Source organism: Parambassis ranga, chromosome 12, assembly GCF_900634625.1.
Source record: "Parambassis ranga chromosome 12, fParRan2.1, whole genome shotgun sequence".
NCBI classification, from domain to species: Eukaryota; Metazoa; Chordata; class Actinopteri; family Ambassidae; genus Parambassis; species Parambassis ranga.
Window position 1 is genome coordinate 15,793,862 of NC_041032.1, and position 18,039 is coordinate 15,811,900.

At 49.6% G+C, this 18,039-nt stretch overlaps 1 protein-coding gene across 1 annotated transcript in view; it reads left to right on the forward strand.

Annotated features, from left to right (window-relative positions):
- ttc28 (tetratricopeptide repeat domain 28) overlaps positions 1 to 18,039 on the forward strand; it is a 56,421-nt gene that overhangs the window by 18,507 nt on the left and 19,875 nt on the right. Inside the window, exons 3-5 of the mRNA XM_028418038.1 lie at positions 13,033 to 13,180; positions 15,414 to 15,686; positions 15,773 to 15,903. Of these exons, the coding sequence (XP_028273839.1) occupies positions 13,033 to 13,180; positions 15,414 to 15,686; positions 15,773 to 15,903 (552 nt within the window). The remainder of the gene's footprint in view (positions 1 to 13,032; positions 13,181 to 15,413; positions 15,687 to 15,772; positions 15,904 to 18,039) is intronic.

Genomic DNA, 18,039 nt, shown 5'->3' on the forward strand with positions numbered 1-18,039 from the left:
CAGCACAGCTATGGTCTAACACGCACCTTGTGGTGCAGCCTGGACATGTTGTCAGTGATGGGTCCGGCTGCCGGGGGGCAGGGGGAGATCAGGACCCATCTTGTGTCCAGGTCTCTGCCACAGTTCATCCCTCTTTAAGCAGAGCCGTGGGGAAGACGCCTGAGCTGGCTCTGTTCCTTTACAGTCTGCAGATTCCTGGTGGGAGGAGCCTGGCCTGGTCCTTACAGGAGGGGAGGACCCGGTGGGTCAATGATGTCAGAGGCCCACCAGGTCTGCTGAAGTTAAAGACATTTTGAAGTTTATTAGCTGCGCCTATTCGTTTTGGTTTTTAAATCTCAGCTGTTACTCTGTAGACCATCATTAGCGCCCTCCTGTGGTCACACAAATATACCAGCAGTCCCATGTGTCAGTGAAGGCCGATCTTGTTGCCTTTGTAGCCATTAAACGGACCTCGGCCCTTGACGGTAGTTGATTTCTTAAGCTGAAATGATTCATGTGTACCATAGGCGGCACCCTCCTGTGGTTGTGTGGTTGTATTGCATGTCAGATGTGATCATCAGGGCTGGACTTGCTGCTGCGCCTGCCAAGAAGATGACAGATGGCAGGCGTGTTTCATGTGGAGACGTTTGGCTGTAAACACACATGCACGCCATGACGGATCCCCAAAACATCTGGAGCGCCCCCTGCTGGCTGGCTGCAGTATAAGTCCCAAACTCCAGCAGGATAGGAAACACTGGAGGCTGGTTTCTTTATGGTGACTGGCTGTCTACATGTGGAGCGCCCTCCTCACAGACACTGAGCTCATGTTTCAGGAGTTGTGCGTCGGGTTTTATTTTTCTCCGTCTTTGTGTCTCTGAGGTGTCGATGTTGGCGCAGCAGGAGTTCATGTGAAACATTTCATATTCTGGTGCTCGGTCGGCCGTCTTACAGCGCTCTCAGTGTAATGTGTTTACTTATAATGCCGCTAAGCTGCTTAAAGCTACACTCCTGCCTCTGATTTAAGACTTAGCCCTCCGTCTAAAGCCCCTCTGTGCACAAGGGCTCACTCAGACACAATGTTTGAATGTGTCCAGCTAATAATCAGCACATTCTTCTATAATCCAGAGGAGGGATGCACTGCAGGCTACCAGATCTGGTTAGAGGCACTGTGTTCTGCAGTGTATGGAGGAAGCACTCAGACAAAAGACAGATGCTGTTTCAGTTCCCTGTAAAAACAGACCTGCTGAGGATGCACCGAAAAAACAGCAGCTATAAAAGCCAACGAGGAGGTGATGGAGACTGAGAACAGAGCTACAAGAAAGAAGAACATTTGACGTACTCTCATTCAGGTGGACAGAAACATGGCTTCTGACCAAGCAGCAACCTGAAACTGCAGTTCATCCCTCAGCCTCTAGGGGCAGGCTTAATCCGGTTTACCTACTATTAGGCATAAGTATGGGCATTTGAGTGAGAGCCGGCGGCCATCCTTCTCTTTGTGTTTGGAGTTTCGGTGGACTGCGATGCTGCCAACATGGCGGCGGTCAAAGCCTCCCGCAGAGACTCAGAACAGAGCTTCAGAAACCAACTGGTGACGTCACGGAAGCTTCATCCATCGTTTTTTTTTCCTGTCAGTGCTTCCAACAGTTGCCTGAATAAGTGAATGATGTCTGTCTCAACCAGGGTGGCACTGGTTGCCATGGTAGCACAGGATGGCGGAGAAGCTTGTCGACATTTGTCACATTCATAATTTCTAACTCCTAAAACTCCTTGGCTGCATTGATGACAGGACTGCACCACATGACCACCGGAGGGCGTTACAACAAGCACTGCTCCTGGTAAATACCTGGCGTGAAATTAAAAAACGGCAAAACTTAACATTTAGCTTGTTTTCTGAGTGTAGACTTGCAGAGAAGTGACGTCTTGAAAGTGCAGCAGCAGATTTAAACGTACACTCTCGTCTAAACGAAGCACATTCAAAGCTTCTCTCCTTTGAATCGCAGCATCATCACGGAACTCCCTCAGTGCTGACCGGAGCTCCTCTCAGAGAACGACCGTCCTCCAGGAACGGCAGCTCTATCCATCATGTGGATAGAGCTGCTCGGCTCCTGTATCCTCAGGACATTTCTTATATGCCTCTGCGTTTATTTCACGCGTATCAGCGCGTCTGTTCACAGAGATACTGTCTCTGACTGAGGCCTAATCTGTCCCAGAGACGCTGTTATTCTCTGTCTGCTGCTCCCTTCATCCTGTTACTGCTCGTGCTCTCCGGAGAGAAGCAGCACATATGAAACAGTTTTTATTTCATGTAAGTGAAATGAAGACAGGAGGAGGCGGCCCGCACTCCTCCTCCTCCTCCTCCTGTCTATAAGTGAGTCTGAATGAGATATTAGCGTCACACATCAGCAGACAGCTTTTCTTCTGCACTTTACACCCGCTGAAGCAGAACAGATGTGCAGCAACATCAGCCCGGTCGCACCTCATCTGCCTGTAATGACTCACTCTATCTGTGAATGTGTTTAAAGTGTGTGTCCGCCAGGCGAGCGCGGCTGCGTTCTGTAAAAGAAAAACACCCATTCATGCCTTTCATGTCTGTGTGCACTTCATATTCAGCACGTTCAATAAGTGATGTCATTATTTGGAATCTTCATCTTTTCCTTCAGCCGATAGATCGTCACCAATCGACGGGTGTAGCCTAGCTTCACAGCATTGACTTGGTTTTAATCTACATTATTTGCAGATGTGCCCTGGGAGTTTGGCAGGTATCCACACAGACTGCAGGAGTTAGCTTCGTTAGCGAGCTGTAGCTTTCTTAAACTTCCATCACTCGTGGTGCAAACAGTGGAGGCTGACTGCAGTTCCCCTAATGACCAGAGGTGTCACTGTGGCCCAGTGCTCCCCCTCTCCTCAGCCCGTCCTTCACGTCGCCTTGTGTATGAGCGCTCAGTAATCTTTTCCTCATTGATTCCCTCTTTGCCTGGCAAAGGCCAAACACTTTCCCACTGCCTGAAACACAGAGGAGGGAGGAGAAGTGCAGCGAGTACGGGTTCGAGCAGCGGAGGAGGAGGAGGAGCCAAGAGTGAAGGGTTCAGTTTCCTAACAGAGTGAGAGGAGGAGGAGGTGAAAGGGAAGGCTGCTCAGTGCCATGATGGGAATAACAGAAAGAGGTGTGTGTGTGTGTGTGTCTATTTATAGTATCATACCTGCTTCTAGTCTCAGAGGAGCTGACCCAACAGAGCTGTGACGTCTCCATTTCCCTGTGTCTGTGTGTTTGTGCGTCTGTGTTTGCATAGACACACTGTGATACATATAGACTCATTATTTTGACTCCACACACACACACACACACACACACACACACACACACACACACACACACACACACTTTTTCCAACATCTGTAAAAACAGTTTTTTGTTTGCTGTGAGGTTTCAGACATGTGATTGTGGTGCTTTCTCTCTTTCATGCTCGTAAACAGGAAGCGAGGCTTTAAAGGAGTCGTCAGAATTATGTCGAAAAACTTTTTAGAAAGTAACGATGAAGGAAACTTGGTACAGAAAACTTTTACTTTTAAACTCCGGCTGCAGAGGAAACACATCCAGCCTCTTGTATCTGCTCTCTTATTGAGGGTAGGGACATACAGTAGATCTTTACTACAGTGAACCAAGTTCTCCACTCCACTTCTCGTCCCCATCTTCAAACAAGCATGCCACCTTTTTTTTGGCTGAGAACCATGACCTCTGACCTCTGACTCAAAGGTGCTGATCTGGTCTCAGCTCGATGAGGCCGATAGGATCACATCATCTGCATAAAGCGGAGATCGCCAACATGATTCCCAGATACTTACATGGTGGCCAACATGTGTAGGTCCACATCAGGACCAGTATCCTGGTCTGTTGACATTATGACACACAGACAGGTTTCCGATGGACTCTGCTCCTCCGGTCCTGCAGCTACAGAACTCTGTGTGTGTGTGTGTGTGTGTGTGTGTCGTATTCATTGCTTCAGCTTAGTGAGGCAGCAGGGAGGTGCAAATGTCACAGTGTCTGAAAAACCCTAACTGACTGTGGAGAGTCTCTGGAGGAGACGAACTGGAAGCCACTTCAGAGCATGAAAGGGCTGAGTGAAAGGTGGAAGACATCACCGAGCTCTGCACACACACAGACACACACACAGACACACACACAGCATCTACTGCCTATAATCACATTCCAGAGCATCTCTTCTGCTAAATTGAATTGCAGCGGCGACACGACTCTGAAATTACATTCAACCAATTTATAGCGGTAAATAAGTCGGGGAGGAAACGCAGCATGTTCCTCTGAGCAGATCACATTTTATCAACCTGCTGAGGAAACGTGCTTCATTCATGTTCTGGTTCCGGTCTGGCCTAATAAACACCTGTGGAGTCTGATGGAGGTCGACGAGTTCTTCCTCATCAAACCAGGAAGATCATTCCTTAGAGCTTGTTTTGTGCCGACAGACATTTAACTCTTCATGATCTGCTCTGAGGCTGCGAGGATCAGTCCGTGGATGGAAGTTTGTAAACTTCCAGGATGTTCTCCTCTGATTTGTCCCTGTCGGGGTTTGGATGGGGGCACAGACTGTGTGCCGAGCCCCGGCACAGGAGTCAGGGTTTGAGTCCCACTGACACCACCAGCTGTTTGATTTTCACCCGTGACTTAATTTGAGGTCGAGAATACAAGCGGCTGAAATGAGTTCGGTCACCTGAGAGGAGCTCGGTGTAGAGCCACTCCACATCGAGAGGAGCCAGCTGAGGTTTCGGATGCCTCCTGGATGCCTCCCCGGGGAGGTGTTCCGGATATGTCCCACTGAGAGGAGACCCCGGGGAAGACCCAAGACCTGGTGGAGAGACTATGTCTCCCGGCTGGCCTGGGAGCGTCTTGGGATCCCCCCAGAGGAGCTGGAGGAAGTGTCTGGAGAGAGGGAAGTCTGGGCGTTCCTGCTTAGACTGCTGCCCCCTCAACTTGGCCCCGGATAACATGATGAAGATGGATGGATGGACTTGAGTTTCCTTTCACTCACAGTTGGGGTTTGGCATTAGGAAACAGGGTAAGGAGTTAGATAAAGATGAAGGTTTGTCTTAAAACACACAAGTTCACTCCTTTCGGTGGTGGCCAGTTTCAGTTGCCATGGCAACGAGTGCTTGTCCTCATGAACACTTGGAGAAAACAAAAGCCCAAAGGATGAATTATCGTCCTCGGCAAACTTTTAATACCAGTCACCGCCAGGAAAGACGAGTAAAAAGTGTCTTTTTCACCGTTTACACACACAGGAAGAGTGACGTGAGGCTGTGGCTTGTTGTTTTTATAAATAAAACATGGAGGACGTGGACGTCTGTCCTGAGCGCCTTCAACTCCAGAACCACAAATGCCATCCAGATCCAGATCTCAGTTATGGCGGTGTGACACTGAGGAGGAGGAGGAGGAGGAGTTCATGATGGGGAGAAGGTTGAATAATGATTAGAGAAAGGGATGAAATCTGCATCACTGTCTCTTTCACCTGAATCCATCTGAAGGCTGAAGCAGCTGCAGCCTGAGAGCTGTCGGGCCAGACGTGGAGAACAGAGGAGACAGAACAGCGTGTTAAAGGAGAGCGAAGCGGCCGACCACAGAACCCAGGCATCGTTCTGCGGGGATCTGTCGGAGCTGACGGGCTCCGTGAAGGTTTTTGTCACCTTCTCAGAAGCCATTAAGATGAGCGCCTGTGACCAGGTCCGCCTCACACTTACAGCCATCACACGCCGCGTTTTCTCATTACACGTCTGAAGCGGCCTGTCAGCACGGCTGTCTGGATCTCACAATAGAAATTTAACAGGACGCTTTGAAACACACACGAGCAGGAGCGCGGCCTCGCCTCCAGCTGAAGGGACAGCTACATGCTAACTGCTAATTAAAAATGGCCGGTGTTAAAGAAAGGAGCTCTGACTGTTGACAGGCCGTGTTCGGCTCTGTGGTGTGTTCAGGTTTAATGCTTCACATCTGCCTCGGGTGAAGGACCAGTGTGTCATTGATCCACAGATTACAGAGCATGGACAGACATGCGATGAGGTCTTCCTTAGACCTTAGACCCTGGTGAGGTGTTCGGGGCCACGTCCAACTGAGACAAGGACTCAGGACATACCTCCATGTTGGCCTGGAGGCCCTCTCCTCCTCTCCTCCTATCAAATGAAGTACCCAGAATGCACTGGGCTCTTTCCCCACCAGCTGCTATTTTCCCACCTCTTGATGCTGATCCTGTTTTTTAGCGTTTACTGCTGCAGAGCTTCCACCAACATGTAGTCCTCCACATCCTCATCCTGCTGCCTAGTTACGGTTGCTAAGCTCTGATTGGACGGTTGGAATGTTGAAGTGAAGGTAAAGGTGTGTGTTTCTGCACTGATGCCACTTTATTACATCTGCAGTTAAGATGCACGGCGGGCCGATCGGCCTGAGAACAGGAAGCTGCTGGATGAACGATCACAGCCTGCACTGAAACACAGAGCGGCTCTAATTAGCTTTGTAGATTCACTCAGAGGGTCCTCCACCCCTCGTACCCCCCCGTCCTCCACCTCTCCTCCTCCTTCTTTCCCGGATGATTCGGCTCTAATTAAGACTGCAAGGAGGAGCAGGAGGGTGGCGACCTCGCTCGCTGTAGGAGTAAGAGGTGTCAAAGTGAAGAAGAGGTCGATGAAGTGTAAAACTAAAAGAACAAAAACACACTGTGTTAAAAACTGCAGTTCACCCAACAGCCTCTAGGGGCCGGCTCCAAAATGGAACCAATTCAATTCCAGTTTTTGAATTTAGTTTTATTTATACAGCGCATCAAGGCCACCATAGATCAGTCTACATCTCAGGCAGCTGCCTAATCCAGCTAACAGCAAACACGGGTACAGATTAGGATTAAGACAGTGGACAAAGTGGAACATTATGAGTCAGAAACAGAGCTACAGAATGAGGATGTTGGAACTGGCCGAGGCAGACGGGGGATCCAGCCGCCGTCCCGCCCCGGCCCGGCACCGGGCAGCCCTGCGGCTCTGCTCACCTCCTCCTCCTGCTCCTGTCCTAACGCCTGTGTACTGTGGGATTTGTAGTCCACCAGGTGATGCTTTTTATGCCTCCCATGGTTCAGAGTGCGTGCTGTGATGCATTGAGCGTCCCTGCTAACACCGAGCGCACGCACACACACACACACACTGCTGTCTTTTCTTCATGCTGACCTCCTTCTTTTCCCCAGCAGGTATATTTGCTCCCTCTGGGTCAAAGGTCACGTAGGCAATCAAACAATCACCCAGCTCGCTGCACTATTACACACACACACGCCGCCGCCGCGCCCGCTGACTGACAGCCTAATTACCCGGTGTAGGAGAACCAAGCCTCCGCTGTAGCACAGTTAACAGGATCAGAAGGCCACTTGTCCCCCCCCCCCCCTCCTCTTTATGCATATTTTTTCTTTCAAGTACTGAGTGTGTGTGTGTGTGTGTGTGTGTGTGTCTTAAGATGGTGGATAGTGTGTTCACATAAAGGTCAGGAGAGTGAGCTGAGGGTCTGGGTCTTCAGATAACGTAGAGCAGAGAAGAAGAAGGGAATTGCTTTTGGTCACCGAGGGACTGAAGAGTGTGTGTGTGTGTGTGTGTGTGTGTGTGTGTGTGTGTGTGTGTGTGTGTGTGTGTGTGTGTGTGTGTGTGTGTGTGTGTGTGTGTGTGTGTGTGTGTGTGTGTGTGTGTGCTTCCTTTAATTCAGAGCTCTGGAGGTTAAATGTCTGAGCAGACGTCCCGCTCAGGTTACCTGGACGTGATGAGCAAACACTGGGTGTTTAAGATGGAGGTGGTGTTTACTGGAAGCCGACGGAGAGCGGCGGTCTGGAGGATCAGCTGTTTGAACAGCTGCTCTGAGCTGAGAGAGGCTCTTCAGGAGGAGGTTAAAGAAGAGGAGAAGGTGCCAGCTGCCTCTTTACATCCACCTCCGGACATCACATTTCAAAGATACCCTCCTTCTGCTGTAACGCTCACATTCAACACGCACAGCATCCATCTGTGTGACCCCGACAGGAATAGACTCCCGGCCCACGCCGAGTGGGCTCACACGCTGCTCATCAACCCTTTCAGTGCCAGGTGATTTCCTCTGTATCTCACAATACGACAACGTGGAAAACTGGTTTTAGCGAGGCTGCAGCAGGACCGTTACCATGGTGACGGAAAGAAACGTTTCCAGCTACAAGTCTGGAAACGCACACACAGGAAGAGGCTCGGTCAAAAATCCAAACAAGCTAAGTTAGCGGCTAACTCACAATAACAACATCATGCTAACAACAAAGAGGACAAAACATGCTTTAAGATCATTTTAGCATAGTTAAATTAGCATTAGCATCGTAGCATCACAGCTTCAGGGGGAGCTGCTCTTGTGGCTGCTGATCTCATGTGTGATGACATCACTCTGACTGATGACTGGTTGACCCTGCATCAAAAGTTACACCCAACATCTGGACTACAAGAACCAGCCTCCTCACCTAGCACCTAATAAATCCCAGATCAGGAGTTCTGGTTCCAAGATAATCATCAGCCTCATCTGAGAGAGGCTGTGGTGTTTCAGCTCATCTGCTTCCATAATCTGTGTAATGGTCCAGCAGACGGGGACACCCCTCCTAACACTGGTGCTCAGCAGCGCTGCTTCCCAGCCCAGCCGTGTCCCCCGAATGGCGGCTACTGCTAAAGGCTAATGGTTAATGTGGGCCGCTAACATCAGACAGACGGCCACGCCTCATGTGTTGGCTCCAGATACATTCTGCTGGTCCCTCAACAACATGATGACCCTGCATATGGTGCGCTTAGACACACACAGACACACACACACACACACACAGACACAGAGACACACACAGACAGACACACAGACACACACAGACAGAGACACACACAGACACACACAGACAAACACACACACAGACAAAGAGACACACACAGACAGACACAGACACAGAGACACACACAGACAGACACACACAGACAGACAGACACAGAGACACACAGAGACACACACAGACACGCACAGACACAGAGACACACACAGACACACACAGACACAGAGACACACACAGACACACACAGACACAGAGACACACACAGACAGACACACAGACACACACACACAGAGACACACACAGACACACACACACACACACAGACACAGAGACACACACAGACAGACACACAGACACACACAGACAGACAGACACACACAGACACAGAGACACACACAGACAGACACACAGACACACACACACAGAGACAGACACAGACTCACACACACACAGACACACACACAGGCACACAGACACACACACACACACACAGACACACACACAGGCACACAGACACACACACAGGCACACAGACACACACACACAGACACACACACACAGACACACACACAGACACACACACAGACACACACACACACACAGACACACACACAGACACACACACACACACACAGGACGAAGCCAAATGACTCTTATTGAAATGTAAGTCCACCTCTGCAGTGTTTCCATTTCTCTGAACACACACTCTGAAGCCGTTGGACTGCAGGTCTGCCCACAGCTGGTCGTGTAACGTCTTTATTGGTCCCAGTGGAAACGGTGGTTATGGCCACTCCAACTCAATTATTGCTTCTTAGTCAGTGTCCCAGTGAAACAATGATAAATATTCATGCAGATTAACCAGGCGACAGTTGGTGTGTGTGTGTGTGCAGATGCACTGTGGTACGCGTGTTTACCTTTGTAAAATAATACTTTCATTGATAGAACAATATATAAAGTTCATGTTGTCATACCGACGCTCGGTGCAGAGGTCTGCTGGGCTGGGTCACGCCTCACACTGTAATAAGACGCTTTCAGTTCTACAGGCGGCGTCCTCACCGTGCAGCCTGTGGATTTTAACGACTCGCTCTGAAATAATGATCTCACCCTCACAGCCTCACAGACCACCACTCACACAGCAGGTCCTGACCTCACCTGCTGGGGGGGGGGGGGGGGGGGGGGGGCTCTTATTTTTGAATTATCAGCCGATAAAAGTCATATCTATACCTGCACCCCCCCCTCATACATGAAGTCCAGACACACTGAGGGTGGAGGTTTGTGTGTTTTGAGGCAGATTCTCTGATTTCTAACAACATCAATCTCCATCATGTCTGTTGATCGCCCTCCTCTCTCTCTCTCTCTCGCCACTTGTGCCGCCATCTGCTCTCGATTAATGTGAGTTACGAGCAGTAATTGAAGCATCTGTTCATCCGGTGCGCATCCTTTGCTCCGACACCAACACATGACACCTCTCTCTCTTTCACACACACACACACACTCCTCCATGTTTGGAGCTCTCATAGTGTTTCTCCTTGAAACGCTCTGCTACTGTCTGTCTCCTCTTTTAAACATATTTAGGTGTCTGTTGTCTCCTCCTCCCTCAGCATCATGCTGCCACCACCATGTCTGACTGTATGAAGCCTGTTCTCTTCTCCTTTCTGTCTCCACATGAAGACAACATCTCTGTGAGCACAGAGCTCTAGTTCAGCTTCATCCAGTCTGTGTGCTCTGTCTCCAGGTGGTCTCTAGCAGACTCCAGTCTGTGTGGTCTGTCTCCAGGTGGTCTCTAGCAGACTCCAGTCTGGTCTGTCTCCAGGTGGTCTCTAGCAGACTCCAGTCTGGTCTGTCTCCAGGTGGTCTCTAGCAGACTCCAGTCTGGTCTGTCTCCAGGTGGTCTCTAGCAGACTTCAGTCTGGTTTGGAGGTGTCTTCTCTGCAGTCTGGCAGTCCATTCCTGTGCAGGACTCTAGGACTCTTCAGGTCCAGACCTGGTTAAATCCTTCACTAGTGTCTCTGCAGCTGTTCTCGGCTCCTCAGACTCATCTCTCACTAGTTTTCTTTCCAGAACCTTCCACATGTTCCTCTTCAGTCTGGTTCTGGTGATGAAACCTCACAACAGCTCTTCAGACTTGTAGATCTTTGATGAACTTGTCCAGTGTTTTCTGACCTCCTGGCCCTGGTCTCGACCCCCCAGACAGCTGAAGACCGAAGCTGAGAGCTTCATGGAGCCGAGCGAGCTGCAGGTTCAGGCATCAGCACAACGAGCGACCCCCTTCACGCCGTCAGCTGACAGATTCTCATACAAATACACTCACGCACGGCCCCAGGAGCTGCCAGGCTGCTGGTTTAAAACGAATACACTCAGACGTAGCACCAGAATTAGCCTCGTCCCTCATATTGATCAGTTCATCCGACACAGACCTGTCAGCTGACGGTGAGGGGCCTGTCTAAGTGCTGGACTGGGACTCAGTGTGAAACAGACAGTTTGTGAAGAGACTCTCTAATCTGACGAGATTCTTCAGAGATGCTCCAGATCACTGCTGCCAGACAGACGAGGAGACGAGACCAGTGTGTGTCTGTGTGTGTGTCTGTGTGTGTGTCTGTGTCTGTGTGTGTGTGTGAGCAGCAGGCTGGCGGTGGTGGAGGCAGACTCTCCCTGCTGTCACTTTCTGCCTGGCTCTGGCATGTTTACACACTTGATGGGTTAACAGGCTCACACACACACACACACACACACACACCTCTGAGACCACAGAGATGATAACCGCCCTGCTCTGATCAGGACTTCCTGATTCCACTGAAGTGAAGCTCCACGTTATGAAGGGAAGCAGCGGCTCCTCCGTGCAGCAGCCAGACCAGCATGGGGCTGCAGATTTGAGAGGCAGTGCTAAGCAGAGGTAGGCAGACAGGTGGGGCGTCCATATGTCGCCCGGATCCTCATCCCGATCCGGGCTCGCCGCTCTGCTGTCCAGCCTGGACCAGGGTCAGAGGGCAGCCTGCTGTCTCGCTCTCCTCAGCGTGGACACTTGGCTTCAGCTGCCGTCCTGCTTTTGAGCCAGTCGACCAAAAGATCAGCTTCAAAATGGTGTCTGACTATATCTGAAGTCTGATGTTAGTGTAGAGTTAGCACGCTCCCGTTAGCCTGATAGAATGTAAACAAACATGGCGGAACCCTCGGTGATGTCGTGAAGTACACAGCTTCTTCATGTTTCATGTGTTTTCAGGTCTCAGCTGTGATTAAGAACCATTTATCCCACTTTGCTGTTAATCAGCAGTGAGGTGACACTCGGCCTGGAACCAGCCCGACGCACTGACCGCCAGACGCAGGCGTACATTAGATCAGACCTGACCCGGACTCCATTCGTTTCAATGAAGCTGTCTGTGGGACAAAGAGGGCGAGGGCAGCGGGGGGGGGGGGTGGACTGTGTCGGGCCGGACAGCGGCGGCGCTGTAATCTAATCCCTCCGCTCTTTGTCCTCTTTCACTCACTGTCATGACAGATTATGTTTAAATTAGAGGAGGAGGGCAGGATGATAAATGAGAGAGAGGAGGCAGAGAGACACACAAAGACACACACTGACACACACTGACACACACTTACACAAGACCATTAAGATACAGTGTGATCAGTGTGTGTGTGTGTCAGTGTGTGTGTGTGTTTGTGTGTGTGTCAGTGTATGTGTGTGTGTGTTTGTGTGTGTCAGTGTGTGTGTCTGTGTTTGTGTGTGTTTTTGTGTCTGTGTGTGTTTGTCTGTGTGTGTGTGTCTGTGTGTGTGTGTGTGTGTGTGTTTGTCTGTGTGTGTGTGTCTGTGTATGTGTGTGTCAGTGTATGCGTGTGTGTGTGTGTGTGTGTGTCTGTGTTTGTCTGTGTCAGTGTGTCTGTGTGTGTGTCTGTGTGTGTGTGTCAGTGTGTGTGTGTGTCTGTGTGTGTGTGTCTGTGTGTGTCCATGCTGCCTCGCTGCTCTGTCTTTTCATGATGACACAGATGAACTCCTCTCTGTTGTGGCTGAGCCATCTGTAACGAGCTGTTTTTCATTCTGAGGCGGTTTGTTTGTGTGTTTGTCGTCTTCCATCAGAGCAGTGTGTGTTACTGTGTGTGTTAGTGTGTTTGCTGTCTTAATGAGACGTCTTCTTCCATAACTCGTCTTCTTTCCAGGCTTCAGTCTGAGAACTCCTGACCAGAACTCTTCTTCTCTCCACAGGCTTACTTTCGTCAGGGGGTTGCCCTGCAGTACCTCGGTCGCCATGCCGACGCCCTGGCGGCGTTCGCCTCCGGCCTCGCCCAAGACCCCAAGAGCCTCCAGCTGCTGGTCGGCATGGTGGAGGCCGCCATGAAGTCGCCCCTCAGAGGTAAGGCGGGTCCATAGATGCAGACACGTGCGGGCGGCGAGGCGCCGCGTGATCGTCACTCAACGGGAGCGTCAGACAAAAGTGTTTCTTTTTGTTGTTTTATTCAGGCGCGTCCTCTGAGAAGCTGCTTCTGATGAGTGAGGAGCAGATTCATGTTTGATGAGAGACATAAAGAAAAGCAGAAGATCAATAAAACAAGTCAGACAGAAGAAGATCAGAAACGAGTTTAGATTCAGTCAAGGCGCCTCCTCCGCCGGCCTCAGTGTTCACTGCTACACAACGTCACTAACATGTCTGTGTGCAGCAACACAAAGGACACACAAACACAAACATCCGCACAGGTGGAGCCCACATGGTCACAACTCAGCATGGCTTCCTGCTTGTTGCTGAGGGCGGGACGTTTGATTTTTGTAGGATAACGAAGTTTAAATGTTTTTATTTAGATTAGAACTGAATCATATGGCACACATGATGCATTCAGGGACAGTTGGACAGTTCAGAGTCAGGTGATTTTTTTTAGTTTGGACAGTTTGTGGCTCTGATCAGTGATGTCATTTTAATACTAATGCATCTTAAACCTGTTCAGATTGGAGGTGTTTGAGTGGATTCTCCACATCAGGCTCCAGGGTCCTTATTATGTTCAGTGTTATTTTCAGATGAAAGTGGAGTCAGTGAGTGGGCGACTCCTCGGTGTTTATTAGCATGAAATCACCTGCTGGTGGAGATCACCATGAAATATTTACGAGGCTGTGTGTCATTGATCAGTTGAGTCGGGGGGGGGGGGGGGTCTGCAGGCTGCTGCTGAAGCTCTTCTTACACAGGAGAGAAAAGCTTCACTGGATTTTTACTAAAGCATCAGAGCAGCTGGAGCAGCTGGAGCAGCGCCCTCTGTCTGCACCTCTGACGCCCTGCAGGAGGCGGCTCTGGACGTCCAGGGGCCGCGGACCTGGAAAACCTTCATCCACCGTCGTCTTCAAAGTGAGCGGTGATGCTGGAGTCGGCAGCAGCAACACGTGGACCCACAGAGGAGCACGGGCGGAGCAGCAGGAGCTTCTCACTCCGCCTGCATCACATTAGCCTCAATATGAAGATTCTGAGCTGTTTGAATGTTTTCTGCTGCAGAATATTTGAAGAACGTTCAGAAAACAGCTTTAACCTCCCGACACCTGAGCGTGCTTTGAAAGCGCCTCAGCTTTGAGTAACGGTTGATAATGAGGGCACATTCATCCTGGTGTAATGTTTAAAACAGCTTTTCTAAGCGTCCAGGTGAAGGCGCTGTGACTGCAGATGATCTGCTGAACGTTTATATTTATTTAATAGAAATGGAAGCACCAGATAAAACAGATTCAGAGCCACGGGGAGGATTGATGGATGTTTTTCTAACATTAAAGCCAAAGTGTAGCAAAGGCCCCGTTCACACTGGGGAAAAAATGTGGCTTAAGCAGGATTTGGCCGCATCCAGATCAATCCAGATGTGTTTTTTTTCCGAGCGGTTCACACCTGAGCCACATTTGAGCCAATCCTGCTAGATCCACCTCTCGAGGGTGGATCTAGCAGGATTGGCTCAAATGTGGCTCAGGTGTGAACGCAAATGTGGCTAGCGAATCCGGCTAGCCACATTATTAGCCATATTACGAGGCGCCACCTAGTGGTTTGGAGAACAGCAAACATGCTGGATGAAGCCGGATTGAGTGCGGACACAACTGTGTGCTAGCCAGATTTGAAAATAGGTCTGAACGCATCCAGCTTAAAGGCTGTCTGGGCTCAATCCTACTCTAGCTGGAATGACTTTCTCCAGTATGAACGGGGCCAAAGAGACGAGGCACGGAGATGCTCCTGATGACTCCACAGCGCCCCCTCTGACTGAACAGCTCGCTCCAACAACAACAACAACAATGGCGGCTCGAGTTTTGTGCATGTGCCTCGTGTATTCTGAACCAGCTATGTGATGGAGACAAAGAGGAGGAGCCTGCAGGTCCACTGTGGACTCTCTCCTGCTGTTGTAGCACTGAGATTTGAGCTTATCTCACCGTGTTTGGATGTGCAGACGTATCATTGGTCAGATAACTGGCCTGTTTCTGGTGTTTTTTTGCAGTTTTATATCTCAGCTGCAGCTGTGATAAACCAGGTGCAGCAACAATCACACAGCAGTGTCTTTTTTAACATGCTAACACAAGCTAAAAGCTAGCGAGTGTAGCAGTTCATGGCTAACAGTGTGTCCCTGTCCTCACAGACACTCTTGAGCCGACCTACCAGCAGCTGCAGAGGATGAAGCTGGACAAGAGCCCGTTCGTGGTCGTCTCCGTCATCGGCCAGGAGCTGCTGACCCACGGTTTCCACGGCGCCTCCGTTGTCGTGCTGGAGGCGGGGCTAAAGATCGGCACGTGCTCGCTGAAGCTGCGCGGGTCCGTCTTCTCGGCCCTGAGCTCCGCCTACTGGTCTCTAGGCAACGTGGAGAGGAGCATGGCGTACATGCAGCAGGACCTGGAGGTGACCAAGACTTTAGGTACGGAGCGGGAGACGGAGGTTAACGTGTGAAAACAACGCAGCCGTGACACAGTGAACGTGACGAGCTGCGCGTCTCATCCGCAGGTGACCAGGCAGGCGAATGCCGCGTGCACGGGAACCTTGGCTCCGCCCACTTCTCCAAAAGCAACTACAGAGAAGCTCTGGCCAATCACAGGAACCAGCTGGTCCTGGCCATGAAGCTGAAGGACAGAGAGGTACGCTTACATCTGAGTGTGTGTGTCTGTGTGTGTCTGTGTGTGTGTGTTGATCAATAACGTCTGATGTCGGCTCGTCTTTGATTTTTTTTCTGCTCTTTGTGTTTCTGTCTGTATAAAGAGTGTGTGTGTGTGTGTGTGTGACTGTTGTTGTGTGTGTCAGATCCTGGCTTCCTGGCTGCAATGCATTATGGGAACATTAGCAGAACATAGTGCACTGTGTTAAATTAGCTTAAATTAGCATCTGCAACAAGCGTCTCTGCCGTTTTCGTGGCTGCTTGTCGTACAGGTCCAGCGGAGCAGCACAGTGTGTGGACGCCTGTTTGTTGTTGTTCTGTGGGATCGGGCTGCGCTCAGCTCCTGATGTTTCCACGTCGTTTCTCATTTCTGGATTATCGGGGAGATCAGCTGCTCTCACTGAGGCCAAAATGGCGACAGCCGGACGAAACCTACAGCTGGGTTAATCTGTCTCAGCTGCACAGAGGGCTTGAGCTCCACAATGATGTCAGTTGATTCCGTTTTGATTCGTTTATAAATATTTATTAAATTTAATTGATGAAAAAAATCTATTTATATGATCTATATGTTATAAGACAGTACATTGACATGGTCAATTTACACTGTGTCTGTGTTTGTTTTCGGCCCTCTGCAGGCTGTGTCTTTGTTTGCAGGCTCACACACACACACACAGTGGGAGATATGGATTTCTGTTGATGACCATGTTGAGTTGCTGCACACCTGTAGAGGAGCTGCTCAATAACCGTCTGTCAGCAACACAGACTCAGTCTGCGGTGCACTCACGGCCCCAGACACACAACAAACACACACACAGACAGACAGCAGTGTCTGGAGCTCTGCTGAGACACAACAAGGTGTGTGTGTGTGTGTCTGTGTCCAAACACAGTGACACAAACTGAATGTTTTCATTAGACTGAGCGCGCTCAGACCGTCATCTGTCATACTGACAGCTGTTCATTTCAGCTCTCCAGATCCAGGATGCAATCACACACTGTTAAGTGACCGTGTGTGTGTGTGTGTGTGTGTGTGTAGGAGTGTTTTAGTCTAACACTGTGAGCGTCCAGTGGAGCTTCAGAGAAGAAAAAGCTTAGACAGATTTTATTGGATTACAACCAATAATCAGAGTGAGTCATAACTAATGGCAATATATTGAATATAAATAAATGAATAATAAAATATTGATTAAATAATTTTACATTTCTCAGGAAGTAAATAGACCTCAGTGAAGGTGCTTTAGTGGCAGGAAGGATGATAGAAAGGGTGATAACGCAGCTCCTCGTCTCCTGGTAGAAGGAATAATGGCCCACATGTGAGGAGTGAACACGATGTTTAGGTGCACATCTATACAAAGTATGATGGTATGGAGGCTCAGGCAGAACAAAAAGGGGCAAAGAAGGGTCCAGATTTCAGTATTTATTCTTCAACTGTCTGAAAACATGAGGAAATATGATTAAATGTTAAATATCTAATGAAAAATATCAGGTTGTACAGCAGTTATGTAGAATTTCAGTGGATTACTATGACAGTTTTTACAGGTTATTACTGTAAACGTATGGAAACCATTAGAGGAGAATTCTGCTCAAATGCCATTTTTGCATAATCAATATTTCATCGTAGAAAGTTTACTGCTTTGAGCTGTGTTTATAAAATATTGGCTCTGGCTGCATCATTTCAAAATAAAGCCATTTTCTTTGTTCGTTCATCTTCATCAGCAGGTTCAGTGAGATTAGCTGCCTTCTTCCCCGCTGACAGACGGCATTATAATCGTCTGAGTTCCTCCCTGTCCGGTCGGGCTCAGCCTGTCGGTCCGTGTGTGTTTTCTAAACGGTGCCGACACACTGTTCACCTGCTCACAGACCCACACACAACATGATTGGATTTATTTCTGCGTTTTCTCGTGCAGCGGGGAAACGGTGTGTCCTTGAGGGAAATCAAACACGTCGTCTGGCCGGTGGACTGTACACACACACACACACACACACACACACACACACACACACACACACACACACACACACACACTCAGACTCATTTATTAAATCTCCCTCTTCTTTCTTAGAACTCCGCTGGAGATGTGTCAGCCGGGTTTTATGTGTTTACACTCATCACTTTGCTGGG